General features: G+C 52.5%; 5 protein-coding genes across 5 annotated transcripts; 4 read left to right on the top strand and 1 right to left on the bottom strand.

Annotated features, from left to right (window-relative positions):
• Positions 1-204: 204 nt before the first annotated feature.
• CTHT_0010400 (uncharacterized protein) lies at positions 205-1273 on the top strand (the record flags this gene model as incomplete). Its single annotated transcript, XM_006691500.1, has 3 exons — positions 205-225; positions 464-987; positions 1057-1273. The coding sequence occupies 3 exons, from the start codon at positions 205-207 to the stop codon at positions 1271-1273; spliced, it is 762 nt and encodes a 253-aa protein (XP_006691563.1).
• Positions 1274-2632: 1359 nt separating this feature from the next.
• On the bottom strand, positions 2633-3344 carry CTHT_0010390 (uncharacterized protein; the record flags this gene model as incomplete). Its single annotated transcript, XM_006691499.1, has 2 exons — positions 2633-2781; positions 2840-3344. 2 exons carry the CDS (start codon positions 3342-3344, stop codon positions 2633-2635), a joined length of 654 nt encoding a protein of 217 aa, XP_006691562.1.
• Positions 3345-6544: 3200 nt separating this feature from the next.
• CTHT_0010380 (uncharacterized protein) lies at positions 6545-7636 on the top strand (the record flags this gene model as incomplete). The annotated part of the gene is made up of 3 exons (XM_006691498.1): positions 6545-6577; positions 6644-6657; positions 7411-7636. The coding sequence occupies 3 exons, from the start codon at positions 6545-6547 to the stop codon at positions 7634-7636; spliced, it is 273 nt and encodes a 90-aa protein (XP_006691561.1).
• Positions 7637-7819: 183 nt separating this feature from the next.
• Positions 7820-11040, top strand: CTHT_0010370 (uncharacterized protein; the record flags this gene model as incomplete). The annotated part of the gene is made up of 6 exons (XM_006691497.1): positions 7820-7972; positions 8233-9067; positions 9176-9701; positions 9877-9945; positions 10147-10468; positions 10747-11040. The coding sequence occupies 6 exons, from the start codon at positions 7820-7822 to the stop codon at positions 11038-11040; spliced, it is 2199 nt and encodes a 732-aa protein (XP_006691560.1).
• A 75-nt stretch (positions 11041-11115) lies between these two features.
• CTHT_0010360 (uncharacterized protein) lies at positions 11116-17335 on the top strand (the record flags this gene model as incomplete). The annotated part of the gene is made up of 10 exons (XM_006691496.1): positions 11116-11329; positions 11503-11761; positions 11821-11937; positions 11997-12113; positions 12206-12847; positions 13929-14007; positions 15000-15294; positions 15724-16204; positions 16275-16599; positions 17183-17335. The coding sequence occupies 10 exons, from the start codon at positions 11116-11118 to the stop codon at positions 17333-17335; spliced, it is 2682 nt and encodes an 893-aa protein (XP_006691559.1).
• Positions 17336-17587: the final 252 nt, after the last annotated feature.

Genomic DNA, 17587 nt, shown 5'->3' with positions numbered 1-17587 from the left:
CCGACGAGTGCGGGGTTCTTTCTGCCCTGTGAACTCCTACAAGCCAAGCGTTGAAACGATTTTCTCCACACGTGGCCCTTCCTGGACACCCGCAGCTGGCATAGTGCCAGCCGGGTCAAAGATGCCAGCTAGGACTTGGGATGATCCACTACGGGATCAAATGTGCGTACCACGGCCACCGTCCCCAGATTTGATACCGTCAACATGCCTTTTTCCAGCACCGATGTGATTGCGGCGTGACATTGACGACGCTGCCCAACTGCTCCCCCGCTCTGCCGTGCGTACCATCGTGCATCTTCGTCCCCCACTGCATCGGCCTCAATATCTGAATCTGGCAGGTTAAAGGGCTCATGGAGTCATCACCTCCTCCGTTCTCCCAGAGATACGCCGTTGTACCATGAACAACGTGCTTTTAGCGTGGTTCTTAGTGTAATCAGGATGATATACTACTGACTGGCGGCAGTGGAGGAAGTTCGACAACGACGACGACCTGGAAGATGCGAGAGCATATATAGCCCAGGAGGTGATTCCTCCTGTCCTCGACTGTCTCTCTGGTTCTGTGAGCCTCTTGACCGGATCTCAGGAGCCGCTGGCTGGACAGTCTATCGTCGTTTTCGATCTTATCGCTCTAATCAACATGAAGTTCTCTCTGACTGCCGCTCTTCTTGCTCTGGTCCCGGCGGCTTTCGCCTTCCCGGCTACCCTTGAGACGGCTGCTGCCACTCTCAAGCGCCTAAGTTTGACCGAGATCACCGATCAGTATCTCTTTTCTCTAACTCTTCCTCAATTCACTGCCAAGCGAAATGCTCGCGACCCCTCTACTCTTATCTGGGATTCGGACGGTTGCACTTCTTCTCCAGACAACCCATTCGGCTTCCCGTTCACGCCGGCCTGCCATCGTCATGACTTTGGCTACCGCAACTACAAGAACCAGAATCGTTTCACTGATGCCAACAAGTTGAAGATTGACGACAATTTCAAGAAGGAGTAAAGATTCCCTCATAACCGTCCCTTACCCATGCAGCGAGGACATGATGTTGACATGATCTTTCCCAGCCTTTACTACCAGTGCAAAGGTGTGACGGCCGAGACTGTCTGCAAGGCCCTAGCAGATGTCTATTACGCTGCTGTCCGCGCCTTCGGTGGCAGAACCCAGTCCAAGAAGCGTGAAGACCAGGAAGATCTCATCCGCGAGTACGAGGAGAAGCTGGCGATTTACAACAAGCTTGTTGCTGAGGCGCAGGAGAGGGGTGAACTCTGGCGTCTGGATTAAGCAGGAATTGTCAGAAGGTTTTAGTGTACATAACATATACCCTGTACATATTCATGTTCAAGTCACGTGCACTTCCCATTCTGTATCATGATAGCAACTGGCTGGTGCAACGCATCTCCTATGCATCAAACCAGTGTTCCTCTTGCGTACTGCATGTGGAAAACGCAATTTGCGCATAACAGAGCGAGCTCAATGCCCGCAGCTCTATATCCTTCCTCGGTATGCCCTTCCAGACTAGCCCATGCTCCTTATTGGTCTCTTGCCTTGTCTCCATTGCTTTTTGAGGATTTGTGTAGTCAAGAGTCAGGAGTGGGCGTTTGAGCATCCTGTTATACTTGGCATAAGCGGTATCTTCAAGGCCCAGTAACCATTCACTTTGCTTTCGCCCAGCATCGGTGCATTATTTGCCCCCGCTGCCTTTCTTTCAGCCATTATCATATTCGTTGTGCTTGCAACGGCAGTCAACTCCGAACATGTAGCGTCCATTGAAAACCCAGCCAGTTGTGAAATGTTGGGCCAGGAAGATATCAACCCAATTATGGTATGGAGCATCCAGCTCACTGGTGGTTTTATCGTCTCGACATTTGGGGGTTGTAATTACAAATATAAGCCACCGCGTTCCCAATCGTGCAGTGTGCCCGGGACTGATCAGGCAGAAGACCCCTGGCACATAGTTCGTTTTGCAGACACTGCAGTGCTTAGTGCATGTCATGCTCTTCTACGTCATTGTAGGAGCCCCAAATCTCGAGAGCATCCGAACTGGCTGAGTCACAACGCTAGGTCATCGAAGTCAAGAGCTACTGACGAAAGGTCGTCAAAGCCGAGAGCCGCTAAGGAAGGACTGAAAGCCTCTGATAAAAGAAAGAAACAGGTATCTTGAGTATGTTAGGCAGATAGATTCATCAGCGCTAACCAGTTGAGGAAAAAACGCACCGAACAATATGCCACAGACAAAAACGGAGATAACAGAAATGGACGATATGTTGCTGCAGAGTTAGAGTTTAGCGATGATAGTGAGAAAGATGACACTCATTATAAACTTGACGCTCAGCTTGTAACTCTGTGACCTCAAGAGCATCCTTGATGAGAAGAGGAGCGGGAAGTTGGCTGACTCTTGCCTCAGAAATAGTGTTTTTAAACATAAAGGTCATAAAGGCAGCTGCCCCTGGGTCTCAATGGCTAATCACTGGATCGGAGAGAAAGCGATTCCTAACTGCGAGAGGATGGCATATAAAGCTTATCGTGTCTTGATCACATTCTGTCTTTGAAGAGGCTTGATACCAAGTTGTATTGATAGCGACTATAGAAATATTTTTTGATGATTTCAATTAGGTCTCGCGTTTCCTGCTAGACCAACGCTCATTCGGGCTTCCGGCCGTACACAACGCGGTGTGGGTACCAAGTATGCAGAGACTTGTCCCTCATCTGTTTGCGAAGATGAGTAACATAGACCTTGATCTCCTCCTTCCTCCAGCCCATTACAGCACCCCAGATGTAGTTGACGTATCCTTATGGGCTGTTAGCATAACTCAGTCACCATGGCATCATGAAAGAAAATGAACTCACCTTCAAGGTCGGCATGAAGAACCATTCCAAAACATGCGCCAAGCTCTTTCTCTTTAGCATCGTCAGTGTGGTCGTCCAAAGGAACCTTAAAATCCTTCACTTGAATGTCCACAAAGCCAGCCTCCTCCATGTACTTCTTCTGGACATCCTCTGAGATGAGCGTGAATGTACGCCCGAACTTTTTCCCGCCCTCGGAAAAAACCTTATACCACTGACCCATTGGACTGTCTTCGGTAACCTCGCCGTTGTAGCCGGTCCACTTGGGTTCCTCTTCATGGTGCTCCAACCAGCCGCCGGGCTTGCAGCAGCGATATGCCTCTTGGTAGAACTTCTTCCAATCGGCAATTGTGCCGAGCATGGTGCGCAAGTGAATAAAATCGAACTCGTTCTCCGACCAGGTCCACTCCTGGTTAGCATCGTCGATCTCGAACCTTACATTCGGCGGGACCCAATTAGGCTGGATGGGCGTGATGTCGGTGCCAATGACTTCGGCGCCGGGATACATGTCGCCCAGGTCGATGGCCCAAATTCCAGTACCAGTTCCGATATCAAGCACTTTTTCCAATCCAGGTCAATCGGAGCCAGGAAAAGCTTGCCATCCAGCAGCAGAGTGCATGCATGGTGATGAATATCCATAGAGGTTAGCATCTGCTCATCGTTGGGCATCCAACCTTCTGCCTGGCCAATTTCACTATGATAACGCCGGCCTAAGATAGTGCGGTAGCGAAGAATGCTGCTGGACAAAGACGTGGTGCTGCTGGCAACATTTCCAAAGCTGGAGTCAGCCTCATATGTGTCATCACTGTCTTTTTACTATATTCTGAATATCAGCTCGGTGTATTTGATGTGCTCAATTCTGTCAAATGCCCACCTGCTCCCAATGAGATGCTGGGAAAATTCCGGCAAGGGTTTGGCCAGCAGTTTCGTCCAAACTGGCTGATTGAGCTGGCTCCACGAATTGGGTCTTTGCGGCTAGATTTCCCGGGGCTAGAGACTTCTGGGTCTCCACAGTGTCAGATGTGTCGTTGCCGGTCATGGTTGAGGGAGAAGGCTGTGCAAGCAACTTGATGAGTGAACCCTCGCGCGACGCCTCCTGCAAAAAGTTGGTGGTCTGATAACTGATTGATTGTTGTCTCAGTGAGGGGAGAAGGCTGAAACAGAAAGTTTGGGTCAGCGCTGTTCATGTGTTATTCATCTTCGGTCACCTGTCCTTGACATGGTTGAATAAGCTTCTAAGCCTCTTTCGTCAGTGCCGGACCAAGCCAACCTAGTTGCCCATATTTAGCACCGACCCCCGAAGCCAGGATAATTTGGCCAGCTGCCAATAGGGAGATTTCTCCCCCTGGCACTGTAGCTATACCATGGTGCTAGCCAAGCTCGAATGCGAGGAAGCCGAAAAGAATGACCAGTCAAATGGTTTTGACATGTAGAGAGAGTCTCCACCTCTAATTGCATGGTCATGCATAGAAATCTTAGGAGCGTTAAATGCATGCAAGTGTTCATGGCACCAATCAAGGCATCAGACTAGGATATATAATTCTGATGAGTCATGGCCTTAATAACAAACTACAGAATGCAACTTTAAATTACCTATCTAGGTCATGGAAACCACAACAATTATGTGGGGGGTCCTTATAAGAGTGATATAGGAGGAAGGTATAACAAAACAAATGGGGAGGAGGAAGTGCTAATGGTTTGATAACCTTGCTTAGAAGATCGAAAGAATGCATGATAGAAGCTAAGGAACAGACAATATATACAGCTTGCAGCCTTATCTCTCTATCTAGGTTTACTTAATGGAATATTCCTAGTAATTCTATTTAAATTTCTCCATTATCATACTTAGCTAGGGAAGAAAATTTGTCACGACCAACAGGGTGCATCAGACAGGAAAAGTGGGATCAGGCAAAAAGAACCAACAGAGATACGGCTCACACAGGTCCGAGAAGGCCAATAGGAAACAGGGGTTCTCGTAGCAGGAAGGGAGACAAGGACTCCTGAGTTAGCAAGACGGTTGTGCATGCCCATCTGAGGACCATAGTGTTCGTGAATCTGTGTGAGAACCCTTATTTTTCATATTCATAGCCCTCGATCCGAAATTGAGCCCATCTCAGGAAGGCTAGGTGGATTATCACAAAAATGCTAGCTCTCTTGTGATGATTCCACCACTTCTTGAGATAGGTTCGAAGTTAATGGTCAGGCTGAGGAATCCGAAGGACTATGGCTCTCGCAAAGTAGAATGTATGCCTTATTGTGGTCACCAGTTGTTGGTATCCAACTGTTTGTATTACTGACTGAGGAATCCTCATCATACCTCTGGGAGCTGGGCAATTCCTTATACATGTTTATACTTGAAGTCATTGGTGTTTCTGTCCTGTTGCCATTGACCATCATCCTTGGGCCTGTGACATGGGCACGGCAGTCCAGGGAGAAAAAAAAATATCCCTAACAGCCAACATATGGAACACTAGTAGCAGAAGAGCTGAGAAGGGTAAAGGCATATTTGATTGGTAGAGCCCGGGAAATATAAGGGGGAGCCAAGAATAGCTAGATAACATTGCCACGATGAGATAACCCTGAAGATCCCAGGAGACCGCGAGGTACTCACACGGGCAAAGGGATTTTATATAGAGGGAGCTACTTGGACACAATGAGGGATTTCACTTGGTTTCCTCTACCTAACACAATGACACTGATGGCACTCATATCAACTGTTCGAGAATAGAAAATCACAACTCGAACCTTCCGGCTCAGCCAGGGACCATAAAACAGGACAAGCCATCCCTCCTCAACGCCCTCCCTACTCTCCCTCACGTATAACCTCACAATCTCGATCGATGCACACCCCTAACAACGAAGAATCAGAATCGGAACGGTCTAGTTTGGACATCTGCATATTTCACACTCACCCCTCCTAACCCATTTTCCTTTTCCCTTTTTTTCCTACTTCTCTCCCTTTCCAACACCGCTCATCTATCCCACGGATACGCACCGCTTTCCCTCTCGGGTATTTTCCCGCGTGTACATGGCTTAGACTAGCGAGTGCATACGTACCTTTTGCCCGTTGGCGTCGTGGGCACGACTGAGCATCCTCAAATGGGTGATACGGGTTGGAATGCAATTCAATTCAATTCAATAACGACCCAGAATAGGACCCAAGGGGTACATACCTGGGGCTGGCCGGTTTAAAGAACCTTCCCCTGTACATAGTACACTGCACTCCCTCTAACCGACGCCGATTTTACCCTCTGCGGCTTTCTGGCGTTACCTGTATTTAGTCCAACTCAGTTAGCTTTTGCCCGCTGGCGTCGTGGGCGCGACCCAGCACCCTCGGGGGTGAACCTGGTCGAAAAATAGAATAAACAAAAATAAATATTGGAACAAAGTGGTGGACCGCATTTCTTGTCAGCCAGGTGCTTGACCTGCAACGATCCAGACAGACCTCTTGAGATGGGTTCGAGAGTTGCCAGGCTGCTGGATCGAGAGACAGGAGTTCTCACACAACCAAAGTGCCCGTTGTGGTCACCAGTTGGTAAGCAACTGTTTGTATTGCTGACTGAAGAGTTTCTTGGGCCAGATGGCCCTTCTTGGAATTTATATACATCTCATACGCTCTTGTGGCTTCCCTTCTCCTTCCTCAACATCCTTGGGTGTTGAGGGACACTTTCCCAATGTTCGGTTGTTGGGGGCGGATATCCGAGTTTGATGGGTCGCAACTCCCTTCTTCTACTCCAATCAGTGAGTTGCACAGAAGCTACTCTCCCAGATAGAGTCATTGTTAATCGTGACATGACCGCTTTTCAGAGATACTGGAAATGGTATGCACTGCACGCTTGGGTTAATTACATATCCCTTTTCCAAGGCCTGATTCCATTCGCTTCTCTCCTCATCTTTGCATCCCATTCGCATTGAAGCTGAATTCTTGTTTTGCCAACAACACTGGTTCCCTTGCTGTCAACAACATCAACCCTCCCGTCATGAACAACATTGGTGCCTTTGGTGTCAATACACTGGCTCCCTTGTCATCAACACCACTGGTTCTGCTGTCAATACCACGGGCTCCTCTGGCAATACCCACAATGTCAATATTCAGTTCCATTGTAGCATCCAGAACACTGGTTCTGGGAACATTATTGGTCACGTTCAATCGCAGGTGATCAACTATCATCAAGCAGGTTTGTCCAAACCTGATCTAGCTTTGTACAGAAATAGAAACTGAACTTTGCGCGATATTGAAGGAAATCTGCACTTTCCGCAGAAGTAGGATGCCGATTTCATAATACGTTTCCTGGTACTTAGGTGTTTTGGATTCAAGCTGAATCTCAAAAGAGCATAGAAACGGATTTAAAAATTGATACATTTGAAGCTGAATACTCGAAATATAACGGGATTGCACATTTGTAAACTTGTCCATGATTACTTATGAATTAAAGAAATGACAAATGGCAACCTTTCCCTCTTTTCTTCCTCTGATTCCTGGATCCAGCCAATCAGAGGGGGTGCTGCAGGGATAAACCTCTCAGGAGTGGTTTAACCTGAGCACTTCGATTCGCAACCCCACGACCACCGAGCACCCTCGTCGAGATCGCCCCCTCGAGCGCCGGCGCTCTCGCCGCTCTTAAGAGGGCCCGCGAGGAGAAGGTCAAGGAGTTCAACGCCTTCATATCCATTGCTGAAAAGCTGCTGCGCGCCATTGAGGACGTCGGGAGAAATCTCGATGGCACTCTGGAAAAGAAGGTTGGGAAGCCCATCATCGCCAGGCTTCACTCCTTCCTCATCCAGTCTACGATGGCCTAGGAGGAGCAGTACTACTCCTCTAGCACTATCGTTCGCGTACTAACCAAAGCCAGATACCAACAAGGGGAGTTTCAGATATTGATGTGTTTCAATCAATACTTCCCTAAACGCAGAATATCACACCACTATGTGCCCCTAAATTGAAAGTTACTGGCACCACGACCGCCGAACACTCTCTTCGGGATGGCTCCCTCGAGCGCCGGCGTTTTGGCCGCTCTCAAGAGGGCCCGCGAGGAGAAGGTCAAGGAGTTCAACGCCCTCATATCTGTCGCTGAAAAGTTACTGCGCACCATTGAGGACGTCGAAAGAAATCTCAGCGGCACCCTGGAGAAGAAAGTTGGGAAGCCCATTATCAGCAGGCTTCACTCTTTCCTCATCCAGTCTACGATGACGCAGGAGGGGCCAACCCTCCCCCCCTTTCCTCCCCCGGAATCCATCAGAACGCAATCAAATCCCCCAGAACCTGCTCGAACCTTCCCGCAACCAGCACCGACCCAGAGCCATACCACCCCGATTTATCAGGGCGCTCCACGCACCTATGCCCAGGCAGCAACCAACGGGGGCATACCCCCAATCACTCAGGCCCTACGACCCAGGGCAGCCCCGCCCCCACCCCGGCGCGATATGAAGCGGTCTCGGAGGGGCCTAGCCGTCGCGCCTTCCTCCGTATCGATAGGAACCACCCGGACTGGCGCAATGCCACACCGGCAGGCATCATCACCCTTCTAGTTGAGAAGCTAGGCTTCCCCAGAAAAGACATCGTCAAGGTTTACCCAGTCAACTCTGGCTTCGCGATCGAGGTCTCTCGCCCCGAACTCCGCTCCTCCTTAGCAGCACAACCAAAGGAGCACGACTACCGGATTGACCCGGAGACGGTCACGTTTGCTTACCTAGTCAAGAATGTCCCCGAGTACATCCTGGCACACGACGGCTCCTGTAGACACACCGACCCTCTGATCAGAGAGGAGGTCGCTGCAGTCACCAAGGAGAGGGAGTTCAATATTCATGCGGTTAATACCCCTAGAGCTTACCTGGTCGTCCTCACCAGGAAGATTACGCCGTTCAGGATTTTCGACTCGGATCCATCGATTCTCCTGAAACGAAAGGTTAGGATCTACACATGCGAACGATGTTTCGGCTTCCACCACAAGGACAAGTGCCGCTCAGCCCCGAGATGCGGGGAGTGCGGCGCCCCGGCACACAACCACAACCAGCACTTCCCCCTACCTCAGTGCCCGAATTGCTTGGGCCCAGCGAAGCCAGGTCACTCAGACTGCCCGACCAAGCCGAAGGTTTGGCAAGGCAGGCTCATGAAACTAACCGAGTCCCAGAGGAAGGCTGTTAGGAAGGCCGGCCAGGCCGCATACCGGGCTGCCAGACAGCAACCTATCCCCGCCCCCGCCTTCACAGAACGCCCGCAATCAGGGAGTGGTCCCCCCGGCGACACCGGATGCCCCACTCCCACGAGTCACGAGAGACGAGGAAGTTCTCCCTGACGCCCCACGAGCCCCGGCGGACAGGGCATCGGAGCCCCCTCAGCCCCAGAGTCCCAGAGTCCCACCCCTACTCTTGCCGCCGCCTCTCTTCCCCGGGCCCACACCGAGCCCCCCCAGCAGCCCGCCCGCCCGATCCTCCAGCCGGCGCTTGGTGCGGCGCAAGGCCGGGGCACTAACATCCCGAGAGAGGAGGTCCGAGACCGGCTCCGCAAGGCCGTCTCACTGGCCACCTCCAGATGGCCCGCCAAGGTGGTAATCATGGAAACCTCCGAGATCCTAAGCAAGAAGTGCTGCGACTTCTCCCAGCTTGTCAATTTCCTAAGCTCCGGGTCCCGCCTGTGGGAGAACCGCACGGCCTCGGCACCTTGCTCCTGGATGCCTTCTGGAGCAGTGAGACTGCGCGCTTCCTCCTCGAGGAGCGGGCATCACTACGAGAGGAGATGGAGGCAGAGCCCGCCAGAAAGACCAGGGCCCCGCCCTGCCGCCTATGCGGAGCCCGAGCAGGAGGAACATATTGAGGACTGCATTGTCGTCAGAACCAGCCTAGACTCCGGAGATGAGTCGGACCTGTAAGATTATCTCAGCTAACATACAAAGGATACAAAGGTCCCTGGCCAACATCGACGGTGTCCTCCAAAGGGCGGTGAGGCACCGGTATCAGGTAGTGTGCGTCCAGGAGCCTGCGGTTCCCTTCGGCAGAGTTCGACGTCATCCAGGTTTCACGTTTTACGCTATCGACGACAGAGTCACCAGGGCCGCGATCTACGTTGACCGGCGGCTCCTGGCCTCGGCCCCAACAGCTCCCGAGCACGGGTTAGTTACCGTATCCCTCCAAGGGATCACTATAGTCAACGTCTATCTACATCCCAATTTCGACATAGCCATTGACTCTTGGCGTACCCTTCGCTCTCTTTAAATCGATTCCAACTCTTTCATTGTCGTGGGAGACTTCAATGCCCATCACCCGGACTGGGACCCTCGTGCATGCCCCAACCCTAAGGGCGACATGGTCAGGACGTGGATCGCCACGAGGAGACTGCACATCCTCAACCCGGAAGGCCCTACACATCGCGGAGGCGGAGTCATTGACCTCGCCTTTGGCCCGGCCCGAGCCTTCGCAGAGTTCGCCCACTGGGCCTCCGATCACCGCGCGCTGGTCGTTTCGATCCCCAGCCGTTCCCCAGGCCGCCTGCCCCCACCCAAACGTCTCCCTGAGGCCCGTTTCGAAGAGGCAGCCCCTCTACTGAAGTCTCTCCTCCCCCCAGCTCCGGTTACCTTTGACTCCCGGGAGGAGCTCGAGCAGTTCGCATGGGATGTGTTCGATACCCTTGCCGGGGTGGCAGGCCGTTTTCGATCCGTCCCGACAAACACACGAAAAGCGCTCCCTGGTGATCGACCCCATAGTCTATCGCAAGCTCTGTAAGGAGGCTAGGGTAAACTTCTACAGGGAGAAAGTTTCCTCGGCCTCGACCCCGGCGGAGTGGGGCAAGATACTGAGATGGCGCTTCGATCATTCGGACGACTGACCCACCATCTTGGTCGTGGACGGGAGGGTGATCTCGGATACGGAGCGGATGGCGGCTTACCTCGCTACACAAGCCTTCTGCCCCGCAGGGGCCCAAGAGGGTCCTCGCCCGGTTTGGCTCGGTCCTCGTCTTCCCCCCTGAGTGGGCAGCGAGGCTCGCCGACCCGCCCAGCGACGACGAGCTCAAGAACGCCTTCCTCGGAGCCACACCAAACACACCCGGCCTCGATGGAGTGCCCCTGGCCTTTCTCAGACATACTTGGGAGCTCGTGCGCCCAGCTGCCCGGGCCATCGCCGAGGGCTGCATAAAATGGGGAGCTTTCCCCAAGGCCTTTAAACAAGCAACAGTGGTCACCCTTTCAAAACCCGGGAGGGATCCCTGATCGTACAAGGGCTGGCGGCCGATCACCCTACTATCGACTTTCGGCAAAGGTATAGAGAGGCTTCTGGCCCGAAGAATGACGGCAGCGGCGCTGAACTCGGGGCTTCTCCCCTCAGACGTCGCGGGGGCCGTCCCATCTAGGTCCGCACTGGACCTCGTCCAGGCGCTCATACACGACGCGGAGACCATGTCGAGGCAAGGCTACCATGGGCTCCTGGTCACCCTGGATGTGGATTCAGCCTACCCCTCTGTCCAACCGCCGATCCTCCGCGAGGTCCTGGCAGACCAAGGTTGGCCACGCTGGCTGCGCGAGGCAGCAGCCGATTTTTGCCAGGACCGCCGTTTTTCCTTCCGATGGGCACAATCTACTTTTCAGTCGGACTCGGGCCTTCCGCAAGGGTCCCCATGGTCCCCAATTCTGTTCGTCCTGTACTCTCTGCCAATCATAACCCCCTCACAACAGGGTCTTCGTTTATGTACATGGACGACCATGCGCAACTGTCCTGGAGTAAGCACCCGATTCAACTGGTCCACCATGCCTCCCTTAGGGTCAGTCAGTTATGCGCTAAGGCCCGGGGGCTCGGCCTCAGGATCGACCCAAGCAAGACGGAGGTCCTCTACATTCCTCCCCGCGGAGCCCGGGCGAAGTGGAGTAGGATAGACCCCGCGAGGATCTCGACTCAGGTCGAGGGAGTGTTCCTCTCCCCGAGCAAGTCCATCAAGTAGCTAGGAGTCTTGCTAGACCCCAAGCTCAGCCCTGCAACTCACGCTGCTGCCAGAGCATCGGCGACGGCCTCGGTGGTAGGCTTGATCAAACGCCTATCCAGCACGAGCCTTCGGGGCTTCCCCCATCGGCAGGCCCCAATATTTTCAACGCAGTCGTCACCCCCTCTCTCCTGTACGGCATGGTACAACTCGATACAGGCCCGACTAGGGCCGGGGCTAACGGTCGCCTAGTTCCATCCAGACTCGCGACGGTTTGGTCGTCTCTCGCCAGGGTTGCGAACGCGGCGCTGAGAGCGATTTTCCCGGTGTGGAGAACGATACCGACCCCGTGGCTCTGGTGGCTGGCTGGTTTGTACCCGGAGTACCTGCTTGACAGGGAGCGGGCACGGTGGAGAAAGCCGGGTCGAGATGTTACCGGCTAATCACCCTCTGCATGTAAGGCTTGCCCAACCCCCTTACCGCGGTTGGTCCCGTTTGCATCAGGCAGCTTCTGGCCTCGGGGCTAGGCCCCAGTGGGAGCCCAAACGCCTAGGCGTCAGGGCGTGGCTCGGCCTCCCCCTCGACGCCCCCAAGAGACGCCGAGTGCCTCCCCCAGATATGCGTGGATGGTGGCGGGCTAATAAGCCTGCGTCGGCCCTTTGGGATGGACACACAGCCAAGCCCTTCCTCGAAAGGTTCTCCCGGCAGTGTCTCTCCCGCTGGCTAGCGGAGGCTTCGGGCCATGGAGACTTCTCGGAATACCACGTGCGATTTAACCACCCCCGGGGGGCGTTAAAGGAGTGCCCCTGTGGCAGAGTAGTGTCTAGAGGCCACTTCTTCTCCTGCCCTCTCGCTATCTTTAACAACCCGCTCGCAGGTAGGCTGGACCTGAGGGCGTTCTGGACTTCTTTCCAACTATTCAGGTCCAGGGCCTCCCAGATCGAACTTTGGGGCCAAGCCTGGGATGCCGCCACTGGGCGCCTTATCCCAACGTTGAGACCCCTTCACCTCCCCCTACGTACACGACCCCAGTCCCACAGGGGCATCGACCCCGACACCGATTCGTCGGAGTCGGAGTCGGAGCTGGAGATCCACATCCCCGGGTTCGTACAAGTGTGAACCTCCCATTCAATCCAGGACACACAACCCCCCACCCCCTCTTTGGCTTACACCGGTTTTGCCTCAGTGCAGGCTTTTCCTCCGGTGTTGCTTGCATATAGGTTAGTTTAGTAGCTATTGCCCGCCGTCGTCGTGGGCACGTCCTATCACCCTCAGGGGTGGATCCAGTCGAAAAAATAGAATAGGAATAAGAATAGGATGGTCCCTAGCTAAGCCGGAAGGTTCGAGTTGTGATTTTTCTATTCTCGAACAGTTGATATGAGTGCCAAAATGCTCTGGAGTCCAGGCGGCCAGTAAGAGGATTGTCAAGGGAGGAGAGGGGGCACTGGAGGAAGTGGCCTCTGGATACTGTCTCGCCGCAAGAGCAAGTTTTGATCGCACTCGGCGGGTGGTTGAACCGGACGTGGTACTCGAGGAAGTCACCATGTCCTGATGCCTCGGCAAGCCACCTAGCGAGGCACCTCCTGTCAAACAAGCTGAGGAAAGGTTTGGCCGAAGGGCCGTTCCAGAAATTGGATTGTGGTTTATTGGCCCTCCATCACGACTCCATATATTCGGAGGCGGGACTTTATGCGACCTGGGCGAGGCTGGGGGAAGTCCGAGCCAAGCTCTAGGCCCCGGACGGCGTGGCTCCCAGAGAGGGCCTGGTTGGATGCCTTGAGCTGCCTGATGCGGACGAGACCAGCCTTTGTGCGGGGAAGTCTGTAGCCACCTCTAAGTGGGTGGTCCGGAGGTAGAGTTTGAACTCAATTTCGCCATCTGTATCTTTCCCGATCCAGTAGGTACCGCGGGTATAGTCCGGCGAGCCACCACAGCCATGGCGTTGGGATGGTACGCCAGACCGGAAAGAGAGCCCTGAGAGCCGCGTGGGCGGTTTGGGCAGGACTGCCTCAACAGCACCGAAGCCAACGGGTATAGCCGACCCCTAGCCCCGACCCGGGAAAGGCCTATGTCGAGTTGAGCCAAGCCATACATTAGTGATGGCACTACTGACATGTTGAAAATGGTAGGTCCAGATTTGGGAGGAAAACCTTTAACTTTACTATTGGAAAGTCTCTTGATTAGGCCTGCCACGGGGACCGTAGCGGATGCCCTCGAGGATGCTTGGGCTAAGGGGCTCAGTTTGCCGAGCCACTTCACTGAGGTTTTGGGGGGGACTGTCAGGTCACCAGATCGAAGTAAGCCGATTTGGGTCCGTCTTGTGCCGCTTTGAGCCTGCTCCACGTGGGGGGATGCACAGGACCTCTTTTCTGTTGGGATCTACTCTAAGACCGAGGCCGCCTGCCTTTTGACGTAGGGATTGGACACGGAAAGCAGCGCGGAATGCCAGTTGAGTGGGGTCCCGGCTCCAGGAGAGTTGTGCGTGGTCATCCATGTACATGAACGATGCACTTTGTGGTGACGGAGTAATGATGGGTAAAGAGTATAACACAAAGAGTATCGGTGACCATGGGGATCCTTGGGGCAGCCCCATGTGTCCGAGTGAAGGTAGATGTGCCCACCTAAAGGAGAAGTGGCGCCTCTCGCAGAGGGTCGTTGCCGCCTCGCAGATGTTTGGAGGCCATCCCTGGTCCATGAGTGGCGCCATGGTCGAGTCAGTGTTTGGTGACTGCTTAGGATAACCACACCTGATTGGTTGATCCCGCGAACTCTTCCTCTGATTCTGACTGCATTAAAGACCATCTCGCTAATAGCCGGAACAAAGGGGCCCGTTTTCGACCTCCGATTCCTATCTTCTTTGAGCGCCTCTGTTCCAATCTAAAAGGATTGGTATCACTTCCCCAAAGCCTGATTCCGCTTCTTTCTGTCCTCATCTCTTGCACTCTATTCATGTTGGTGCTGAAATTTTGTTTTCCATGTGAGATCGCCTGTTTGCCCCGCCCTTACTATACGAGCGAGCTTTCTACGTTGCTCTCTTTCCCTAATCCTCTTTTCATCATGCCCGCTTTTATTAGTGTTAGTACATTCAATTAAACTAGAGCCAACTTTCAAAGTCCCGCTTCTTTCCAAACCTAGAGGAAATAGTTGCAACTCCACAAATCATCGTTCTTTCCGATGTCGGAACATAAGAAACGGGTGTTGATGGAGAAAATAACTAAAAAGCTCTCGAGAATATGTTGCTTTGGAAAACGAAAGGATACCCTGAACGAGCACAATATTGGTGCTGTAACTGCCTCCTCTGCCGTCAGCAACATTGGTGCCATTAACAATATTTGCTTTCCCACCATCAACAACGTTGGCTCCCTTGACGTCAACAGCACTGGTTCCGCTGCTGGCAACATCACTAGCCCCCCTACTGCCGACAACACCACCGGCTCCCCTGGCAATACCCACAACGTCAATCTTCAGTTCCACAGTAGTATCCAAAACAGTGGTTCCGGGAACGTAATTGGCCACGTTCAATCGCAGGTGATCAACTATCACCAAGCAGGTTTGTCCAAACCTTGATCTAGCATCTTTACGAGTCATTGTCTTGTGGCCAATCTTGAGCTGACGTTTGTCCCGTAAGAACAAAAAGATGAAGAAATCCTCAGCTGGCTCTCTTCAGTGGACTATTCGCTACAACAAGCCGCCTTTCTACGCCAAAGAGAAGAAGGCACAGGACAGTGGTTCTTACACTCTCCACAATTTCAAGAATGGTATAATATTCTTCGTTTCCTTTGAACCCGTCTCGATCCTGTTTTTCTTCAAGCTAATCAGCCCACTAGGCTGTCGAGGAAGCCAGTGACTCTCTTCTGTCCCGGCATACCTGGTGCTGGGAAGACTATCCTTGTATCAATCGTCGTCGATTATCTCCAAAGGAGCTTGCGAGACCGTGACGCTGGCATCGCATACTTATATTGTAACTTCCGGCGCGTAGACGACCAAACCGTGGAGCAGCTAATTGCCAACCTCGTAAAGCAACTGCTCAGCAACAAGCTTCCGCCGCCATCAGCAGTTATGGATATATATGCGCAACACAAAAAGCACAGGTCGCAGCCATCGTTGAGCGATCTTGAAGGTATGTTCCATGCTGTGGCCGCACTGTACAAGGATGGAGTCTTTGTTATTGTTGACGCGCTCGATGAGTGCCAAATGAGTGACAATATTCGTTCCAAATTCATTGAAACATTGCTGCGCCTTCAGTTGAGGAAAAGTAATGTCAACATCCTCGCCACATCCCGGCCTGTACCTGATATTGTGGAAGCCTTTGATGGGTATTCCCGACTTCAGATAGTTGCCCAGAGGGACGACATCGAGCGATATATACGCAATAAAATGCCCAACCTGCGCGCTGTCTCAAAATACCCGCACCTCCAAGATGAAATCATCGACTGCATTGCCAGTGTCGCAGATGGCATGTAAGTTATCCGTGTTCCGTGAACCACGACTTATTGATTCAATTGAGTATATGCTTACTTATAAAGTTAGGTTCCTACTTGCTCACCTCTTCTTCGAAGCCTTGAAAGATAAAGTCAGCGCAAAACTCATCCGTAAAACATTGAAAGAGCTTCAAAACGACGCTAAGGAGAAGGAGCCAAAGCATGCCCTATTACGCCGGGCATATGACGATGCAATGGAGCGAATAAATGGGCAACCGGTCGGATATAAGAAGCTTGCCAACCATGTGCTATCGTGGATCATCTGCGCCAAACGTCCTCTCAAAACAATAGAGGTTCAGTATGCGTGGGCTGTCAAGGACAGTGAGGACGAACTTGATGAAACCGCGATCCCCGATGCCGAAGATATGCTTTCGGTATGTTGCGGGCTCGTTGTCATCGACAAAGAAAGCGAAATTATCCGACTTGTCCACTATACGGTTCAGGAATATTTCCAGGATACTTTGGCTCGGTGGTTTCCGACCGCCCATCTCGATATCGCCAATACCTGCATATCATATCTTTCGTTTAAGGACTTTTCAGGTGGCCCTGTCAGGACATTTGAGGAGGCGCGTGTACGACTCAAAAAACCTCTCTTTACCTATGCTGTTGACTACTGGGGATATCATACATCTACGTGTTCCTCCTGCAATCCTCAGCTGCTTGACTTACTAACGAACTCGGAATGGGTTAGTATGGTGGTGCAACTTTGTGCTATGTTTTCCAAGATCAGAGAGCGCCCTTGGCTCCTTGGGGATTCAAGCCTAAGTTTGGAGCACCTGAGGCCATCTCAGAATGCATTTCACGTGGTTGGTGTTTACGGGCTCAATAATCTAGTCAGGGCGCTCCTTACCAGTGCCGAGGATATTGATCCTGACCAACGAGATAATCGAGGAAAAACGCCGCTGATTTGGGCTTCAGAGTATGGTCATACAGATGCAGTCAAAACGTTTCTATCAGATAGTCGAGTTGATCCAAACCGACAAGACAACGAGGGCCGAGAGCCGCTACATTGGGCAGCAGGGAATGGCAATACAGATGTTGTTAAAACGCTATTATCGAATGGACGAATGGACCCAGACAGGAAGGATAGAGAGGGCCGAACGCCTTTGATTTGGGCAGCACGGAATGGCCACACAGATGTTGTTAAAACTCTGTTATCTGATGGTAGGGTATATCCAGAACGGCAAGACAACTATGGCCGAACACCGCTAAGTTGGACTGCACTGAATGGCCATACGGAGGTTGTCAAAACTCTGTTATCTGATGGCCGGGTTGAACCAGACCGACAAGATAACATTGGCCTAACGCCGCTGAGTCGGGCTGCACAGAATGGCCATACGGAGGTTGTCAAGACTCTGTTAT

This window comes from Thermochaetoides thermophila (genome assembly GCF_000221225.1).
Source record: "Thermochaetoides thermophila DSM 1495 unplaced genomic scaffold scf7180000011814, whole genome shotgun sequence".
NCBI classification, from domain to species: Eukaryota; Fungi; Ascomycota; class Sordariomycetes; order Sordariales; family Chaetomiaceae; genus Thermochaetoides; species Thermochaetoides thermophila.
Note: the sequence above shows the minus strand (reverse complement) of the source record. Positions and strands in the feature narration are given on the sequence as shown.